The 21,077-nt window shown below is 23.2% G+C and overlaps 1 protein-coding gene across 2 annotated transcripts in view; it reads left to right on the top strand.

The window, feature by feature from the left end:
- Window positions 1–21,077, top strand: part of LOC112600976 (tachykinin-like peptides receptor 99D) — a 225,075-nt gene that overhangs the window by 127,522 nt on the left and 76,476 nt on the right. For both annotated transcript variants that reach the window (XM_025348348.1, XM_025348347.1), the window contains one exon: window positions 8,480–8,695. In XM_025348348.1, the coding sequence (XP_025204133.1) occupies window positions 8,480–8,695 (216 nt within the window). The remainder of the gene's footprint in view (window positions 1–8,479; window positions 8,696–21,077) is intronic.

Genomic DNA, 21,077 nt, shown 5'->3' with positions numbered 1-21,077 from the left:
ACTCGTTTTTTAGTTGTATTGCTTGAAAACACTCCTGAATCTATGTTTGAAATATCTTAACGGACTGACTTACTTTATTGTTAGTTTTTCAATCTTCAAAAACTCAATAAATAATTATATATATATATATATATATATATATATATATATATACATGATAAAATGTTTGATACTAACCTAACCTAACCCCTCAGCCCAATCGAGATACCCTGTCGTATCGATTATCCTTCTTAACATCATAAATGTTGAGAACATGCTAAAAGTGTCACCACTACTCAGTGATCTGATCCATATCACCGACCAAACACCATTCATTTTCGACGTTCACGAATTCGTACACGAATTTCTATATAATCGGTTAAATCTTAGATATTCACTTTTATTGTCATATAATTTTTGTTCATTGGAATCGGAATATTGTGCTTCCGATTTTATGGTGCTATTTTGAGTTTTCGGCTATTTGCGTTAGACATCGATTATTAATCATCCAACTAGTAAGTGAAATCATTTGATTTCACAAAAATGTGACTATAGTGGTGTTGTGATTCTCAGATATTTTTGGACACATAAAATATCGTTAAAAAAGAATTTCATAATATTAATAAAATCGTATTATAACAATATTATGTATCTTTGTTAGTGTGGTCATTGATTTACTCAAAAACGCACATTTGTATGTATATTTTTTAATATGAATAACGGAATCCATAACCATTAATCGTTTTTATTATTATTTTATAATTAATAATTTTTTATACTACTCATCTGATGAAATATTAATCAAATATTCTAACGATTTTTGAACACCGACTAGTAATGCTCTGCATGGTCCGGTCTTAATCAGTCCGGTCCTAACATACAAAAACTATTGAATTGTCATTTTGATCCGTTTTAATATTTTTTAGGAATAATTCGGTTTAGTTCTCAGATAGAATTCATTATTATAAGTTTGGTCCAATTTCAAAAAAAAAAAAAAAAAAATGAAAATTAATTCGGTCCAGTCACAATAACAGTACTAAAAATCTAAACAAGATATTATTATGTAATACAAATAAAACGAAAAATAAAAACCCACAAATATTAGTAAATATTTATTTATACATTGATTGTACTAATTAGTAAATTTTGGTTGTCCGAAAATGTCGTCGACTATCACCCGTCAGACATTAAGGTCAAAGGATATAATTTTATTTTTATTCGTAGAATTCATAAATCATAACACTTAATTTTGGGAAATTCAACATTATTATAGAACCGTATGGTCCGGTTTAGGCTAATATTTGCTGAACCTTACGGTCTGGTCCATAAACAGTCTAAAATGTTTCAAGATCGAACTTGCAGTCCGGTCCCGGTCTACTCTATTCGATTAAATTTAATTATTGGTCCGGTCCGGCTTATAAATAATATGTAGCCATGGGTTCAGTCTAAATTTAGTCTTCTATTTAACTTTTAAGTGTGGTCCGATCCGAATTTGGTTTCTTGTTCAAATTTTGAAGTCTAGTTCAATCCCTAAAATAACGGACCGTTCATAACACTATCTACTAGTATACACCTGCCGTAATATTGTACAGATAAACACATCTACATAAATAAAAATATTGAGTTCAAAAGCAAAGTTGATTATGAAAAATTCAGTACACTTATCCTGAAGCAAAAGTGGATATTACCTAGTTAAAAAGTTAATTTTTTTTTTAAACTTTTTAACTTAACTAGTTAGTTCATTTCTAATCAACTTATGAACTTAAGTAGTTTAATTGACAGTTGAAATAATTTAGCTTTTGCAGTTGATATTAGACATTTGTTTAATAAAATTATAATATTGTATTGTTTTTAATTTTATATGATTTTTGATTGCTATATCTTCTTACAAAAAATAATAATATTTATCAAATTATTAATTTGAGATGTGTATAGCTTATATAAACAAATAATATTATATACTGTAAAGTAAAAAGATATTTACACTATACATACAATGTACATCATTATAAAATTTCAATAAACTTGTATTTTATAATTTAGTAAATTAAAAAAACACAGTCACACCTTAGTCTTCATGTGATTTACATACTAATTTAAAAAAAATTAATCAACTTTTTTTTTTAAACTGAATGAAGTATATATATTTTTCTATGTTAAATTTTAACTTATCGATTTTATTTTATTTTAATTTAACTTGAGTTAACTATCTTCATTAACTTCCTACCTTTGCCTTGAAGTGAAGCCACATTTATAATAATTATTACTGATTTAATGGCATAATGATATTATTGTATATTTTTTATTAAATTGTTTATTACAATTCGCATGCATCCAAACAAATTTAAATTAGTAAAAATTTACAAAATATAAAAAAAATAAAATCAATTATTTAAAAATTCAAAATAATTTACCATAAATACGATTATAATGTTCTGATAATTGATAAGAAATTTGTAATATATTGTCCCTAGGTATTCATAACTGTTGGACCATTGTTTAGTCATGGTAAAATCGTATTAAAAAAAACTGAACTACTAGTTACTACCCATATGAAATCCGGACGATCATTATTTTTGTACTTTCCAGAATGATACCACTAGATGTACCAATCGGAAACTTATGGAAGTTTATAGTTACAATTTTTGATGAATAAGTATAATATGCTGGCTATAAGTTAATGGTTTCTAGATTATAAATTATATTTGTTAAATTTCTGGCGTAATAATTTTGAAAAAGTGCTATAAATGGTTCACAAACCATCTAATTTACTTCTTCCGTATTCTATATAGACATATAGTTCAGTTATGAGAAATAATCCAATTTTAGAGTTAATGAAATTGGTTTCATGCAATCACGTTATTTTAGGTAGAAATTTCAATGTTTGATTATATTACTTTGTTTTTTTTATTTTTTTAAATTACAAATCAATTGATTTTTTTTTTTGAGATAAGGGGGTTATGTTAACATGTCTATTCGAATTTGATATAATATAATATTACTGAGATCTTGATGATACTAATTTCATTTCGGTTTCATTTTAGATTATTTTCAGTAAATTAGGTGAATCCTTAACCTAGGTATCTAATAGCTTTTATACTAAAATATATACTTTAAACAGACAATTTCAGTACATAATATATTTTATTTTGAATTCAATACTTCATAATAGATTTTTACTTCTTACCACCGGAAAGTCATCCATATTTACGAGTGAATCAAAATAGTAAATTTAATAACATATTTACCATTGTGTAATGTATTAAGTTAATATTTTAAGCATATAGCTTAGATGGAACTCAAAATAGTAGTTATGGTAATAAAAGGCATAATGCACTGATATTTGGAAATTTTAATTATGCTTTTAAATATTTATAATATATCATATTATATAATACAGAAACCGATATTGTGATTAAACACAAAAAATTAAATATTTTATTTAATTTTATAAAATAAAAATATCTGATCTCATTCATCCTACCAATATGAAAATTGCCTATATATTATATCTGTATGAGTGTCTTTTATATAATATATACGAGTATATATTTACACGACTCTTCAGTCTTCATGCAATATAAGAGTATTTTATCGTTTATGTAAATGTACTCGTACTATGTAAAAGCGCATGTCTAATCTGAAATTATAGTAGTCATATTTTGTTATTGTTGTTATAGTTTCATCATTGACGTTCATTGTTGAAAGTAGATATTCATAATTTAATAAATCTTGCGAACATCAACTATATTACTTTTTTCTATTTAATTTTCATAAATAATCTATACAAAAAATGAACAATATGCTTATTTATTATGAGTAGGCGTAGATATGAAAATGATTGATGAAGTAGTTACCATTAGCTACATATAACTTTATTAATAATAATTTATTTTGCATTATATATTTTAACGATTAAATCAAATCGATATAAACGAGTAATATGACATTATTAACCTTCTGTATGTATATGAACTTGATGTTTTGACAAATATTATACCATGTTACAGTGTATATTTATAATATTCGTGATTCACATAAATTAAAAATGAATCCATATAATAATTATTAATAGATAACTTAATTTTTAATTAAAAAGTATGTATTTATGATTTTTTATACATGTTCAAAAGTTAGATTTAAAAAAAAAATTAAAAAACCGAGTACCGTTTTACTGTTTCTTAGGTGTTGAGTAGGTCATTGTTGTATATGTGTTAAATTTGAATTCAATGATATATTATTGTATACAAAAAGAAAATTTAGAGATATTTCAGCCTATTTCATTAAATATAATTAATGATATTATATATATATATATATATTTTTTTTTATATAGTTATTAAAATTATTTATTTTACTGTAAATATTATTGATATTATGATATTATTCAAATTATATTATCGCAATTTAATAATATTTTTCTGTAAATACTGTAAAACAGTACAAATAGATACAAGTTCAATAATATCTGTTTATATATAAATAGATAATATCTTAAAATAAATTAAAAATATCGTTGTGTTTAGAAAAATTTATAATCATATTTATACCATATTTCGACATAAACATTTTTTTCTCTTATTTTTTTAATTCAAAAATGTATGTTTTCACCAAATATTCATAGTACAATTTAGTAGATATAATAATATGTAATAAATAATATATAATAAAATGTTGGATCTTTTTGTGTTATTTATAGATATTAGAAATGTTCAACTCATTTTCAATTTATTCTTTTTCTATTCAGTTTACCGATCCATTAAGATAAGGGCCATTGCTGTCTTCAACAGGTCTCTACGTCTTTGTCTATTATAAGTTGACTCATAAGGCGCATTCTGTTCTATTACTCTTAGATCTTTGGCAATTACATCGATCTACTGAGACTTTGGTTTTTCTAGGAGTTGTATTTTGTTGATTTTTTTTCGCCAGTACTTTTTTTTTTATTAATAGTCTATCTACTTTTCAAAGTGTGTCTAAATCACTCTAGTCGTTTATTCTTGATGAACCTTAGAAGGCTTAGGCATTCATAATTATACAATTTTTACGGTTGGTTTTTAGTTTTTTTTTTTATTATCGCATGCCCATAGCACCTGTATCAGATACAAAAAAATACATTACATTAAATTAAAATACACATCATTCTAAAATTAAAAATTAAATTGTGTATAATATACCCAGTTCAAATTTAAATATTGACAAAATTGGATATTAAAACGAGAAATAATCATTCTAGTTATTTTGTTTAACTTTAAAAATATTATTCATAAAAAATCAATACTATTTTCAAAATATTTAAATAAGTTTTAAAATATATTTATACCAAGAACTTATTCATCTATACAAATACTAAATATGGAATAGTAACCAATAATATAATATTAATAAATATTATTATAGTTAATTTGTAATGCATACAATTTATTCTTTACAAACATTAGTTCAACATTCCGTATTACAAATCGAAAAATAAATACTGTTAGTAATTTATAAATATATATAATGGTTTATCATTGAATTAAAATTCAACACATCTAATATGATGAGTACTTAATTTATGGTATATTCAACATCTTACATTCAGTATATTTACTTTCTCAGTTTTTTTCTTTTGTTTCATTAAATTATGTTGTCAATCCAAATGTATAGCAGATATTTTATTACTAACGTCCCTTGGACTATCTCTAACATCATTTAAATTAAGACTTTAACGTTTATTTCTTCGGTTTTTTTTCAGATCGATAAGTATTATATTAATATGATTTTTGTAATTAATTATTTTTACGGAAATTACAGTTACTCTACGACCAATTCTATCATCACGATACCCATGCCAACCCACAGGTCACAATAATTACCACATTTAAGCATATACCTATGATTAGACAATCCATTTTAAACCCCATTGAATGTTATCGTATTAACTTCACTAGTTAGTAATAATTTTATGGTGGAAATATGTACGTAGGTACTTATCCTTTTAAAATAAATATACCCAGCACACATACTCCAGCTTATAATTAAATAGCTGTTAATTTTAGTTAATCTTTTAACTATGTTTTTGTCGAGTTTATGTAATTTATAATTGGTATCTCACCAGTTGCCCTTGTATGTTTTTATTCTCATAATACTCTTTATAAGTGTGTCATAATAATAAAAACACTTATTTTAAAAAGCTATAATTTTTTTTTTTTTTTGTTTTTATGCATATTTATATAGTATATATTAGTCCGTATATATGATTCTATGAAAATAAATCCGTAAAGAAGCAGTTCACAGGACATATTTTGTAATGTATTTCTATTTGAACACACTCTACACAACATAACAATATATGGACTGCTAATGTTGCTTTGTATAACTGTCCAGTGTTAAAAACAAAATAATATTATTAGAGGAAATAAATATTGTAAATTAAATTAAAAAGCTTGTAAAAATGATGAATTATTGGATAAATAATAATCCAAAATAAACATTACATGGCCAATATGTGCTTTAGTTTATATAAGTTTTAAATTATAATATTACCTATATGTATTTAGTATTTACTTATTCAATCATATTGCACAGCAAAATGTTACATCACCAATTGATAAAATAATATATATTGTAGTATTGTACTTTTACATAATATGTAATATGCATATTTTGTTGGAAATTCAATAGTGCAAATGTTTTATTCATTTATTTTCATCTGTATTTTAGATTTTAAATAAACGTATAGGTAACAAAAAATACACTTTTTAATAATATAAACTCATTTTTTTTTTTAAAGGAAATATAGAATATTGTTTAACTGAATCAATACATATTATTTGTTACACAAAACACATCTGTAGGTACTGCATATATCACATATAAATGTATATAATTTATACAAATTTATTTAGATTATAAAATTGGTAAGAGTTGCATTAGGGCTTAGTTAACATTTTATATTTTGTTACACGATTTTGAAATAATATTTTATATTATCCAATTCTAAATAAAATTTATCATTATTTTAATTTATGTGATATATATTCGTCACTTGGGTATATTATTAGCCGTAGATACACTAAGTTTATTATACATACATATTATGTAAGTTTGTTTTACTTGGATTATTTTTATGTTTATTAGGTATTACATATAAAAAAAAAAACCTAAAAGCCTTATTTATATATTGTTTAATGTTAGTTTATAGATATTCTTAAAAATTTATAACTAACTTTAAAATTTATTTTACATTTTGGATAGTAAAAATTACTTATAATAATAATAATAATAATAATAATAAAGACAATAGTTATAAATTCAGATAATAAGTATTATTAAATATGGTACTTATTTTTAGTTTCAGTTTCATCGGAGCCTGTGACAATTTTTTTTTTTTTTTATAACGGTTGTGGTATATTGACAAAATCATAAGTTGTATATCTCAGTCCAAAGGAAATAGAAAACTTTTTGGCTGCCAGTAATTTTTGGCCAGTCTTAGATGAAATTACTGGCCGCATATCTGGTGCTGACCGCATAGTTTATAGGGTGCAATTTTTTGTGTTTTTTTTAAATATATGGTAACTGTTTTTATGATATAGAAGTTCTATATTAAGGACATTAAAATCTTCAAATAGTTTTTTCGTTAGATATTTCCATATTTTTTATTTTTTTACTCATAATTCTGATTATTGTGTTTTGACATATTTTCATTGTTAGTAGAGCATTATCATAGGCCCTATATCAACTAAATATAACGTATATAATTACTGATTCAAATGTTATTAAATAAATTGTTCTAATATTCTTAAATGATAATATCTCACATAGTTATTTTATTATGTAAATTATCTTTTTAATTTACAATAAACCGATATTATCTTATTTATCCATTTCGTATTGGAATACGTACCAATACCTAAGTAGTAACTAGTAAGTTTCTAAAGTTTTTAAAAATTCTGAACGAGTTACACCAACATAACACACGTTATTGTAAATAATTAATTTCGTGGATTTTTACATAATTTTTAACTTCCAATATCTACTATGTTAGTGAATAGAGTAATATGGTCAATTTGTTAAAATACAATAATAAATTAGTATTTCTTGTAAAAATATTAATAGATTTTAGATAAACCACAATATATATTTCGTGCATATTGTGTGTATTAGCTTGATATTGACAAGATAGTCTATATATACAAATATATACAATATACATGAACAAACGGTAATATAATTATAATAACGTTTTTATAGGACAAATTATTTAATTATAAAAGCATAATTCACTTTTTAAAACGAATATTTAGTCATGAAATAATATAGTTCAGGAATCTTTAAGCTCCAGTAAAAAAATTAAATATTTTAATAGCATTTTAATATATTTATATATATCGACAAGATTAGGCCTATAATTTATGCGCGTTTGTATGTAGTACGTCCCGCGAGGAGTTACTAATTTAAAATGGCAGAATAGATTTCGCATTAATCCTGCTACACTTCTAATTCAACTTTCACGTTGCAGGTACATAGCAATAATTCACCCTCTGAGGCCACGTCTGGGCCGGAAGACGACGCTGATGATAGCCACCAGCATTTGGGTGGTGGGTACCATACTATCAATACCAAATCTAATATTCTTCACCACGCACACAGAGTTGTTTCCCAACGGCGATCAGCGGGTCATATGCTACGCTGAGTGGCCAGATGGTATCACTACAAATAGCTTCCAGGAATACGTGTGAGTGAATAATAATTATGATTAAACCTCATAGAAGAAATAAGCTAGAGTATTGAACCGTAGTCAATAAACACTTCATGAATTCGTACTAAAATAAAAGAAAATGAAACGAAGAAAAAATGTAAATAATCCATACAGTGACGCGGGGATACGCAAGTGGGTATGTCATGAGGTTTAAAAGCAGCGACAAAAATTTTTTCTGGACAATTTGCAAAATTTCCTACTAAAGAAATATTATTAAATCGAAAATATCTGAATAGAATTTGAATAGGATATATACGAATCTTTTTTCGATTTTTAATTTTTATCGATACAGTGCAATTATTTTCAACAAAATATCGTGACAAATAATTATTGTTTTTATAACAATTATTATAATAATAGTATGATTATTTCAATGATAGTAAATCATTTATACAGAGGATATTTTTCTGCAAGAAAAAAATACTTTATTTTTACATAACTTAAACATACATGATCTGTATAATCAATATTAAAGAGACTGCCCTAAGTAACTGATTTATAATAAGTTAATAAGCGCAGATCCGAACCTATAAGAGTTATCAATTTTAAATTTTGAGGGTAGATTTATATTAAAATTTCACCCGTGCAGTAAGAAAGGATTTTCAACATTTTAATTTTAAGGAATTAAAATCGATAAAAAAAAAAAAATAAATTACGTGTAAATTGTATTCTTATATACATCGATGAGCTTATAAGCTGTAAGCCTTTAGCTTATATTTTTAGGATCCTTTTCACATGGACTATTCTATATAACATACTTCAGAATTAGTACGCCCAAAAGTTTAGAATTATAGCACCAAATAAAGATACATCAAACGTAATTTATAGAGAAGTTTTATAATACAACCGTTGTCATAAATCATTATTTTTTATTATATGCCTATTAAAATTTCACGGAAAAAGTCGCGACAGATAACCTGCTGGTTATATAAAATTCCAATGTGCTGAAAAAAATATATTTAATCTAAAAAAATATTTGTATCTCTAATTAAATAACTTTATAGAACACAATACATGTTAAAAGAATACCTATACAAATTTATATTGACTATCTAACCACATATTATATCACTTGAATAAATATAGTCAAGTGTATCTTAATTTAATGTATTATTGTTAATAGTAACTTTATAGTGTATATTGATAATTCAAAATAACCTTAGTTAAAATTTGAAATTTATTTCATTTTTACCAAGATAAATTGTAAAAAAATTTACAATTTAATTATTGTTAGGTAATAGTAGTGCAAACAATTTGTAAATGAATATTAAATAAATTAAATTATTATTAAATAAATACATTTTTACCTAACCTAACTAACCGATCGCACTAAATTTGAGATACGGCATAATACTCTGTTACTTTAGAGGAATAGAGTGTTACTGTACCACAAGTATAAACATTATAATATTTATTTATGTATTTTCTTGTTTTAGAATTTTTTAATACATTTTATTCTAATCTATGTAATTATTTAACATTTTTTTTTTAAATTTAAATTTATTAATAGTACTTAATTATAATTTAAGATACATAACCAATACTTTAATTTATGTTTTATAACATCAAATTGCATAATCATAATAAATTATTAATAAATACATTAGCATTATTTTTAAATAATTGTTTTATTCATATTGTTTACCATACGAAATTAATTTAACATTCTAATAATTAGCTTTAAAAAAAAATAACCTATAATTAAGTTATTTTTAAGAATTTTAGTATGAACGTGAACTATACTTTTCACGTACTTATTTTTTTTTATGTACATGGCTAATAAATTATGAAAGTAAAAACGTATGTTTTCTTGATGTACAAATATGTTTTGATATATATTGATCTTAGTAGATTCGGTAATTGCTTGTAAAGTTATTATTTAATAAGAATTTAAAAAAAAAATAATTCGTTGACTAGATTTTCGTAAAATAATGACGGTCAATAGTCAATATAATCTAACCTAACTTCAGTAGAACATATTTAAAGAATTTCCGTTGTAAATAATTATAGAAGTAATAACTTATAAGCATATAATTTATAAATATGTATACATTATAATTTAAATTTAAAAAATACAGATAGGTAATGATTAAAAATTTAAAACTATCATAAACTGAATATTTTATAACACTAATCTCATCTAATACATTGTTTAAAAAATTGGGGCAGAATTATGAATTATGGTAGTACATAATTATTTCGTAAATTGTATAATTTAAACTACGCGTAAATGACTTAGCTTATATATTTGTATAGGTGTTTAGCTTCAAAATTGAGGTAACATAATTTATCAACTAAAAATTGATATAATATGTTAGCCAAAACCATAAAATGCAATAAGGTATATATATATATATATATATATATATATATATATTTTTATAGCACATTATAAAAAGGTAGCAATGTAGGTACCACTCTACTGTACATGTCGAGTAAGTTACTGTAATCGGTGGGGTTAAATTTAAATTGAATGATATAATATCATTATATACGAAAATCGATTTTAAGTGGAGGTGATCTGTGAAATTATTTTTTGATGATAGGTTTGTTTTTTTTTTTGTTATAGCTATTAAAGTAATTTATTTTACTTTTAATATTACAGTAAAGTTTGATTTATTTTTTCCGATAACATTTTTTTTATTATTTTATTATTAGTATTTAATTATCAAGATAATATATATTAATACAGTGGTTGCCATACTTTTTTTTCCATCGCTACACATTATTATTAGTTATTATATAAGTCATAGCACGATTTGGATAAATATTAAATATTATCTATTTTCCAAGTATAAATGATTTATATATTTTATGTATATAAAGTTCAACTTTTCACGGTACACCCTTTGGGAAATACTGTATTAATACCATTTTTATTGTCATTATTTTTTATGATAATAATAATTGAGTTTGTAAATTTTTATAATTTTGATACATTTTCTAAAAAATTCAAATTTAACTAAAAAAAATCAATTGATTAGCTTCCAAGTTTTTTTGATTTTAAATAATAACAAAATAAGACGTTTTTTAAAAAACTGGTTTAGTATTAAGATTCTCATTTTTCTTTAATTTTAGTTTTTTTATAATTTTTACTTTTAACCCACCAAAGTACTAATTAGATACAATTTTCTACCAGAAACTGAGAAACTACCCGTGGAATTGAAAGTCAAATAATAATTTTCTGTCTCAAAAGGTGATGATAAACAGAAAAAAAATATCCTTTTAAAATTAATGTATTCATTGTTTTACTCAGAATTTGAGCGAGAAAATATTTAAGATCAAAAGCAATATTTAAATATTAACAATTTTATAATATAAAATATTATTTAATTATTTATTGCTATTGCACGGTTGTCATATTATTAAACAGTCAAAAGTTAAAACGCTTTTGTTTTTCAATTAAATTGAGAAAAAAATTACCCGTGTATATATATACGTATACACTCACTGTTAGTTGAAACATTTTTTATTTATAAAACATGGTTCAAAAGTTGTAAAAAAAAAAAATGCTTCATCCGATATAGTAACTGAATAATTAACTTATAAACTAATTATTTTTCTACCACTGTGCATACATCTAATGATTGTATACACATCACACAATGAAAATATTAAGTTTATAAAAATGTTTTATTATATCAAAGGATAGTAGTAATTCTTCGTGCGTAAATTAATATATTAATACAACAACTTTACTCTGTTCTCTCTATACGTGTTAACGCATACGAAATTATATTATCTTTACTTTTTATTTAAGATAAATTCGTATTCTACATGAATATAAAGTATTATGTAATAATGCATTACATTATATTAAGATAATATAATATTTCTAACGTGCATCATAATAATGTTATGGCATTCAACGAATCCAATGATTATTGGATTGGACGACTATTTTTTTCATATTCTTATAAGTGATTATTTCACAATTAAAATATCATTAAATTCAAACACGTCCCTGAGAATAAACTGGACCAACAAAAGTTATGATTGCTTATAATAGAATTCTTTTTGTATTTTCACTTATTAAATTTCAGTTTTACGCATTCAATAAATTCATTCTTCTTTATTGTCTGACAATACATCTTTATCGGTGAATTTTTTATTACAATTTTAAGTTTTTTATTAGCCTCTATTGTAAAGTGTTTATAGATTTAAAGAGGTATATAGCTGTAGTTTTCAAATATTAATGTAAATAAACTCTATTATTTTCATAAACATTTTTTTTATTAATAAACTTTGACTAGATAACTATATTATTAAAAAAATTTAATTCATACCTAATGATAGACGGTCAAACGTTATTTTTTAACAATTTTTTCTAATATTTTCTAATTTTATTTTAGGTGTATTATAATTATTTATAACTCGTCAATATGTGTTGAAAATTTGTTGGACCACTAATGACTGCAATTAAATTGAAGCAGTTGATATAAAGGTTATTTTTTTTTTAAACTAGCTTTCATATATTCTATAATTGTTTAATGAGATATAATTTATATAAGAATGTCCAAAACCAATTGTTAAAGCATCAACTTTTAAGTAGGTACAAATCTTAAGTTACTGTTAGCTAACAATAATGATCGTTAATCATCCGTATTTTAATGTTAATACTTTAACTACAGTATATATATAAAGCTGAAAATTTTCAAAAAAATTAAATCTGACTTAAAAATCTTAACTCATGCATTATAAAAATTGGCTTGAACCTTACTCCATAGAGTTGAAAAAAATATGAAATATATAATGTTTTTTTTTTTAATATATAATAGGTTAAATAAATTGGTTGAATTATTTTGTCATATTCACAACATTAATGTTTTTTTTTTTCATACAAAATAATAAAGAGAAAAATTATTAAAAAAACGTCAAGCACAATCATAATAATTTTAAGAAAACTATATAGAATATGATAATATTATTAGATACGTGTGACTAGAGAACTGTCTCAATTGAGATTGACTTAAATTTGAAATATAAATTTAATAATTTGTAGATCATCCAGTGCTTTTTGTCTATATACGGTTACTACTAGATATAATATTATGATCACTATAAAACTATACACATTAATAAAATAAAATTGTATTACAACAATGAATTTAATAAAATAATTTATGTTTCACATTTTGTAAAAAATTATCTAAAACTTATAGAATTCTATTGAAACATTGGAAACTTAAGTTATGATTAAAATGTAAGATATTGTTTATTTTATCAAAATACCCAGTAACTACCAAAACATATTTTTTGCGCTAAAATAGTTACTTCTTAAATTATAAAAACATTAATAATATGATTGTATCGTATGATAACATATTATTTTTCTTCTTCAAAGAAAATTGAAAAATCATAAATATGTTTTTAGAATTTTTTTAAAATGAGAATTAATTAAAAAAAAATATATATAAAAATATTAGAATAATACTTTTAACAATTATTATGGTTACTATAGTCTATAAGTAATGAAAAATAACGTTATGTTAAATTGGTTACGTCTTACGTATCGGTCAGAAAAAAAAGCTGTATCCATCTTGAAAACATATTATGTGTGTTAAAACTATACTGGTTAAAATCCCAGCCCTATTTATTACGCTGCTTATATAGTACATTACCTTTATTGTTATCCACCTTTTATTAGTTATTATATTCTTATCTTAGGTATAAATAGTACAGTGCATCCGAATTGTATGTCAAAAAAATTAACTTAAATTGGAATGTTCGAATTGCATTCCGTATACTCACAAGTTTATCTTTATTTATCATGAACTTATGTTCACAACTTAAACTTTATTTTTGATTTTTCTATTTAAAAAAAACCCCATGAATAGAAACTGATTAATTTCAATTATAGAAGTGATTGATACGTATGTCTGTGAAACAGACCACAACAAACTGCAATAGGTTCAGTTTAGTTAAATGTTTACTCGGATATAAAAATATTTCAATCTAGAAACTAACCAGTTGTAATAATTCTATCATAAAGTATTTCTATTCATGTTTTTTTTTTTTTTTTTTTTAATAGAAAAATCATAAACAAGTTGTTTAAGTTTTGCATATAAGTGCATGATTTCGGACAGACCCATTTGAGAGATAGCATGCATTCGGGTATTTTTTATTTTTGTATAAAAATGGGATGTAACCAAATAGTATGTTCTAAATCAAAAATAAAAATAAATATTTTAAGGTTTATAGGTTATAATATATCGCATGGTATTAATATTAAAGATGGTTGAAACAATATTAAAGGCTTGGAAAAAAATGTCTAGATTAAAATAGTTGCGGTTACATGTAATTATATTATAGTTTAATTTGATTGACATCGTATAAAAACTATTTATTAAATATCAATTCGGTCATCTCATGGTACTTTGAAAAAGTTTGATATGAAAAAAGTTCGATAGTAGTTATTACCGAATAACCATGCTGTTTGTTATTTTCTAAAGACCACTGTATTGTGACACTTTGTATTTAATAAAAAAAATGTACAATAAAAAAAAAAATTAAATATTTTAATAGAATAGAAAAATTAATAAAACGTTATATTACGCATAATTATAATTCAGTATTGTTAGACCGTACTACTAAGTACATGATAATTATTATGCACGTGTTTGTTTTCCTGTTCATTGTGATAAGTATATTATACAAGTAACATTTAATTTTGCTAAATACAAATAATTTTAAACATTACAATGTCAATTGGATACGTATCTAAGCAATATTACTAAATCAAGAGTATAACAGTTCATGATTTATGACCATAACATTTTTGCAGAACACAAGTATAATTTAAAATACATAATTATAATATTAATTATCGTTAATATTTATAATATATATATATTAAATATATTTAATACATACAGTTTTCACTCATAATGTTAGGTACTAACCTAGTATTGACTAGTATTTAGATTGTTATATATCTACTTCGGTAATTCAGTGCCATAATACGTAATATATTAAGTGTGAATAAGAGCAGAGCCGAATTTAACATTTTTCTAAAAATTATTTCAACATTATTTGAATGAAAAAAATAAATAAACCTAATTATTAATTATTCATAATTTTTTTGTAAATCATATCTTATATATTATAATTAACATTATATTCTCTTCTATACAATACGAGTTAGTGCTTACTTTATTTTTAATTATATTGAATAATAATAATACAAAAAAATACAAACATCATAAATATAATGACGATTATTTAAATTTCGAATTCACATGTACTATCTAGTGATAAAAGAAATCAAATATATCAATACATTATGTGTGCTTTAACTTTATCAAACGAGTCAATGGTATCAATGATCAAATAAGTAAAAAATACATGTCATGTCAGAAAAAAAAAATTCAGACTATTTTGTGCATTAATTGTCAAAAAAATTCAATTTGCGTAGGAAAAAGTCTACTAATATGTTATAATAAATAACCAGTTTATTCTTTTAAAATATCTAAGTATAGAAAAAAAAAACTTACACAATTGTATAAGAATTAATTTTACCAGCTTGTAAAGAAACCATCGTTTAGTAAAAAAGTAGCTGAACAAATTTTAAATATTCCATTGTCAAGAGATACTGTTTATCGAAGAGTTTTGGCAATGTCAAAAGATGATATAAAAATGTAAACGAGAAATAATTACATAAGAATAAAGAATTCGCATTACAACTAGATGAAAGTATACCGATGTTTCTGGTAAATCTCAGCTAATATCTTTCATACTATTTGCAAATGGAAATAAAATAATAGAATAACTTTTATTTTTCTGTGAGTTATAAATTACAACAACAGGTGTTTATATTTTGAATGCTACCAATAATTATTCTGTAGAAAATAATATTATGGTGTGGTCAAACTGTATTCTAATTTTCTCAGTCAGTGCAACTGCAACAATTGATCAATTTAAACGTTTTTTTTTCTCCTAAAAAAAAGAAAGTACTGATTTAATTACAACTTACTGTGTTTTACACCGTGAAGCTTTAATGAAAAAAAATTTAGATTGGTAAGAATTAATAATGCCCTCAAAACCGTGATTAAATTGATAAGCTAAATTTAAAAAATAAAAACCAATAAAATATATAATATGTGAAGTATTATATTAAAATATCGATACAGAACATACTTTTTTGTTGTTTCATACTAAAATACGTGAGCTGTAAAGATGTAAATAATAAATTACGCGTTAAAACTTCAAGATCAGCTATTACTTTTTTTTTAATCAAAAAATAGAAATAATTATAGAAATAAAATTAATGATGAAATGTAGTGTTCAAAATTATATTAACTTACTGACATTTTTCATAAACCAAATATTTTAAATTAAAAAAAGAAATGTATGGTTTAATATTATGGTTATCATCTAGGAAAAAATAGTTTATTTTCAAGCTTTTCTTCAGTAAAAGAATCAATAATACGTTTATGCATAAATCAAAAAAATGGAATGAAAAATTTAATATACGAATGTTTGTTAGAACTTTTTCAAAGTTAAATAAATTCTTTTTCATCACTTCTAACGATTGGAATGCCGTGGGTGTTTTCATAATATGGTCCATGTAAAGACAAAAATATTAAAAATACAAAATCGATTCATTTTAGAGTAATTTACGAAACTAGTACTCCGAAATGAGCTATATAGCATTGTGCATTTTGCTTTATTTTTCAATTTTGTACATGTGTGAATCAGTATTTTTGTTATTAGAAATAACAAAAAACAAATAAGAAAAGTCTATGCTTTAAAATATTTAAAGTGAATTACGTGTAAGTTTTTCAATCACTCACTCTTGAATTAAAGATCTATGTCCAGAACGCCAATCACAAGTTTAACACTGATTTATTTTTATAAATTAATATTTTTATTTTTTTAATTTTTTTTTAATACATATTTATCTAAAATCCTTAATTTTTAATTACGTATAGGCTGATTCTTTTTCAAAAAAACAAAAACATGCAAATGTAATAATAATAATTTACTCGTGTTTATAATTATTACTTTTCCAAAACTCTATAAATTTTTTTAAGTGTGTCGTCAATTTTATGGATCTGAATTTAAGTTTTCATAATACAAAAAAAATTGAGAACTATAGCTCTACAGTTACTGTGATTGAACTTGGTACTTTAAAAATACTATCTTGGGTATTGGTACACTCGTCTTTTGATGCTTAATATAATGTGAAAATTGTTCTGTTGCAAATCTACCTTTTATGTAAGAAATATGATAAATTATTTTAATACCTATTCCATGGACAGCATTTATTATATTTACCTAGTTGATTAAGAATAGTTGAGTAAACATTAGATAGAATAATTCTTTTGGATGCATTTATTAGTTTTGGGATAGGGATTATAATTTCATTAACAGAACTGAGAAATATGTTTTTAGTAAATTATCCATGAGGACTTGGCTGTTGAAAAAAACGCTGAATCTATTATTTAAAATATGTGATACAAATTGTATATTTACTGCGGATAATTTTACTGATTTCGGTGACATATTAGATTTATTTGATGTTTTTTATAGAATTAAATACAATTGCTTGGTTCATTTTCAGTAATGTAACATTAGAAGCTATCTTGAAAATGTTTTGTCATTACATTTATTTCCGGAATTATTTTTGGTAGTGTACATATCATTAGTTGTGATAGGCTTTTCGCCCATTGTAGGTTTGAAAAAATAGTTATTAAATTGATGTAATTAAAGCAATAATGATAATCATATTACCTGTAACGTAGAATCTTAAAAAAGAATATCGTATTGTTGCTATTGGTAGTTATAAATAAGATACTATAAGAAACACACGTGTTGCACGGTTGGACGATGAGCACCAACTATAAATAATAATATTATAAAAAATCGTAACTGATAGCAGTCAACAGGTTCCAATTTTTTTTTTTCATATTTTCATTTAACTTACTGTTTTTATAGGCATAAATAAAGTAAAAAATACAAATAAAAATACTTCTACTATCATTGAGTACTGAAATTCTTAAACATAACCATTTGTTGGATAAATATTCAAAATGTAAAAAAAATATAATAAATAATACTCAAGACCTAAGTACTCGATATTTTCAAAAGATTATGAAATACAAAATATATATTGATATTTAAATAAAAGAGAAACCCTAAAATGCATTATAGTATAAACGAGTAGCGTATTACATTAAAAGTAAAATCATTGAGTTAGGTGTTTTACAACTACAGAAAAACCGAAATATAATTTTAATTTCAGCAAAATCTTTACACGCAAACAGCGATTTACATTAAAAAAAACAAACTTGAACCATAACCATAATATTATGTACCCAAATATTATTACTTTAAATTTCTAAATATTGTTACCTGAGAACTCTTTAGATACCAATAAAATTTTATTTATAGTTTTTCATGAGGGTTGATGTTTTAAAATATCGAAAAATACTCATATGATGTAAATATAAGCTTTAACCCCCACAAAACTTTGTTTACAAAGTAATTTAAATAATAAACTACAGAGGAACAGGTTAGTTTTGTAGAATTTGATGAACAGAATAAACCCAATTCACAAATAAAGTTTTTAAATAATTTGAATAATCTGATGGTTTTATTTTATATTATGTTTTTAAACATGATATGCTAAAGTTTTTTAACAACATTTTATTTAGTTAACAAGGTAAATATGGTAAAAAAAAAAATAAAATATTATTGAAATGATCATTATCACTGCATAAATGAAAATCTTCTTATTTTAAATATTTTAAAGTTAAACAATCATGAATAATTCAGAATCGTGAAAATCATTATAAGATTTTTTTATAACGCTGGAGTTGGAGAATTTATTTTTTAATCATCAAATATCAAATTTTGAGTTTTTGAACAATAATTCAATTTTAAAATCTTTATTATTTTGGTAACTTAATATTTATTTGTTTAAATGTATAAATTATTACTACTCTTACCATTTTCATTTTTCAAATTTAATAAATTTCCAGTAACTATGCTTAGTAGGATTAGTGATAATAACTACCAACAAAAATCCTCTCTGTAAAGTCGATTTCAAACCTATTTCCTAACTCCGTCAACCACACGTTGCCATTGTTATTTATTTACCCTAAGTATAGTTTTGTAAAGTCTACTGTTAACAGAAGTAAATTTTAGCTTGTGAAATGTTTCTGAAAATGATTGTAAATGTATACACTATTGTCTTCTATAGTTTGATCTAAAAGTAAAACACTGATTTCATTGTAGAATGTGTAACGTCCAAGTAGTGTTGTTTCAAACCGTGATAAGTTTTAAAATTTATTCTAACAGTGATTGTCACTAACCATGGTCTAAGGTTCAATTGAAATTAAATACATAAATTTTTATGTTGTGTGCTTATTTTTTTAATGGAAGATTAAACGTTAAAGGTCATTAAATTAAAAAAATTAAAAACTCGGCTATGAATTTTATTTTTGTGATAAAGAAAACTTAAATTAGTGTTATATCTTCATCTGAAAAAATAATCTTATTGAATATTTTTTACACATCGAAATATATATAATATGTTTAAACTAGTATTCTAGTATTATGCAGTTACGAATCATACCAATGATAATAATAAGAAGAACAATATCAGTCGGACGCTAATAGACTAAATGTGTAGATTACATATTATAATATTATAATAATATAATAATGGCCATTCTCCATATGACCTTAATGTGAGAAAAATTAATTATTGGACATTAGTTAGATTATGACTTAAGCAAGTTGACAATTGAAAATTTTCATAATACAATGTGTTGAATGTTCTAAAAATAAACAACATAGTCAATTAATATTTTACAATTTTTACTCAAATGTAAATCTCATAATTTATATGTTTTAAACATTAGCCAAATTACAATAAAAGTTTGTTTTAAATTATACTATTTTAGGTCAATTTATTTATACATAAATTTTTAACCTTGCAATTATACTAAACATACACTTATAACATATAAAATGTGTTTTTTTTTTTTTTTTAACTGCAATATTTAATATTAATTTATTATAAAAATTGATTTACTATAAAACATAAATTATGAAACTAATAACAGTAAATCTATAAAGTTCAAAATTTATTTCAAAATTATTCTAAGACGATTTAAATAGTTATAATTATTATGTTTATAGTTAATACGTTTTTCTACAAATAATATGCAGCAAGAAATATCTAATATAGCGTACTTATTATTTGAACTGTCAATGTTATAGATCATTAGATACGTTTATACAATCTCAATAACAGTTTTTAAATTATTAAAAATCAAATAAAACATTTTTAAATTGTATATAGAATATTATACCGACTACTATGTGGGTTAAACGCAAATGACATAATGAT

Source organism: Melanaphis sacchari, unplaced genomic scaffold (genome assembly GCF_002803265.2).
Source record: "Melanaphis sacchari strain LSU unplaced genomic scaffold, SCAv2.0 Contig73_pilon_pilon, whole genome shotgun sequence".
NCBI lineage: Eukaryota > Metazoa > Arthropoda > Insecta > Hemiptera > Aphididae > Melanaphis > Melanaphis sacchari.
This window is presented reverse-complemented; position numbering and strand designations above follow the sequence as displayed.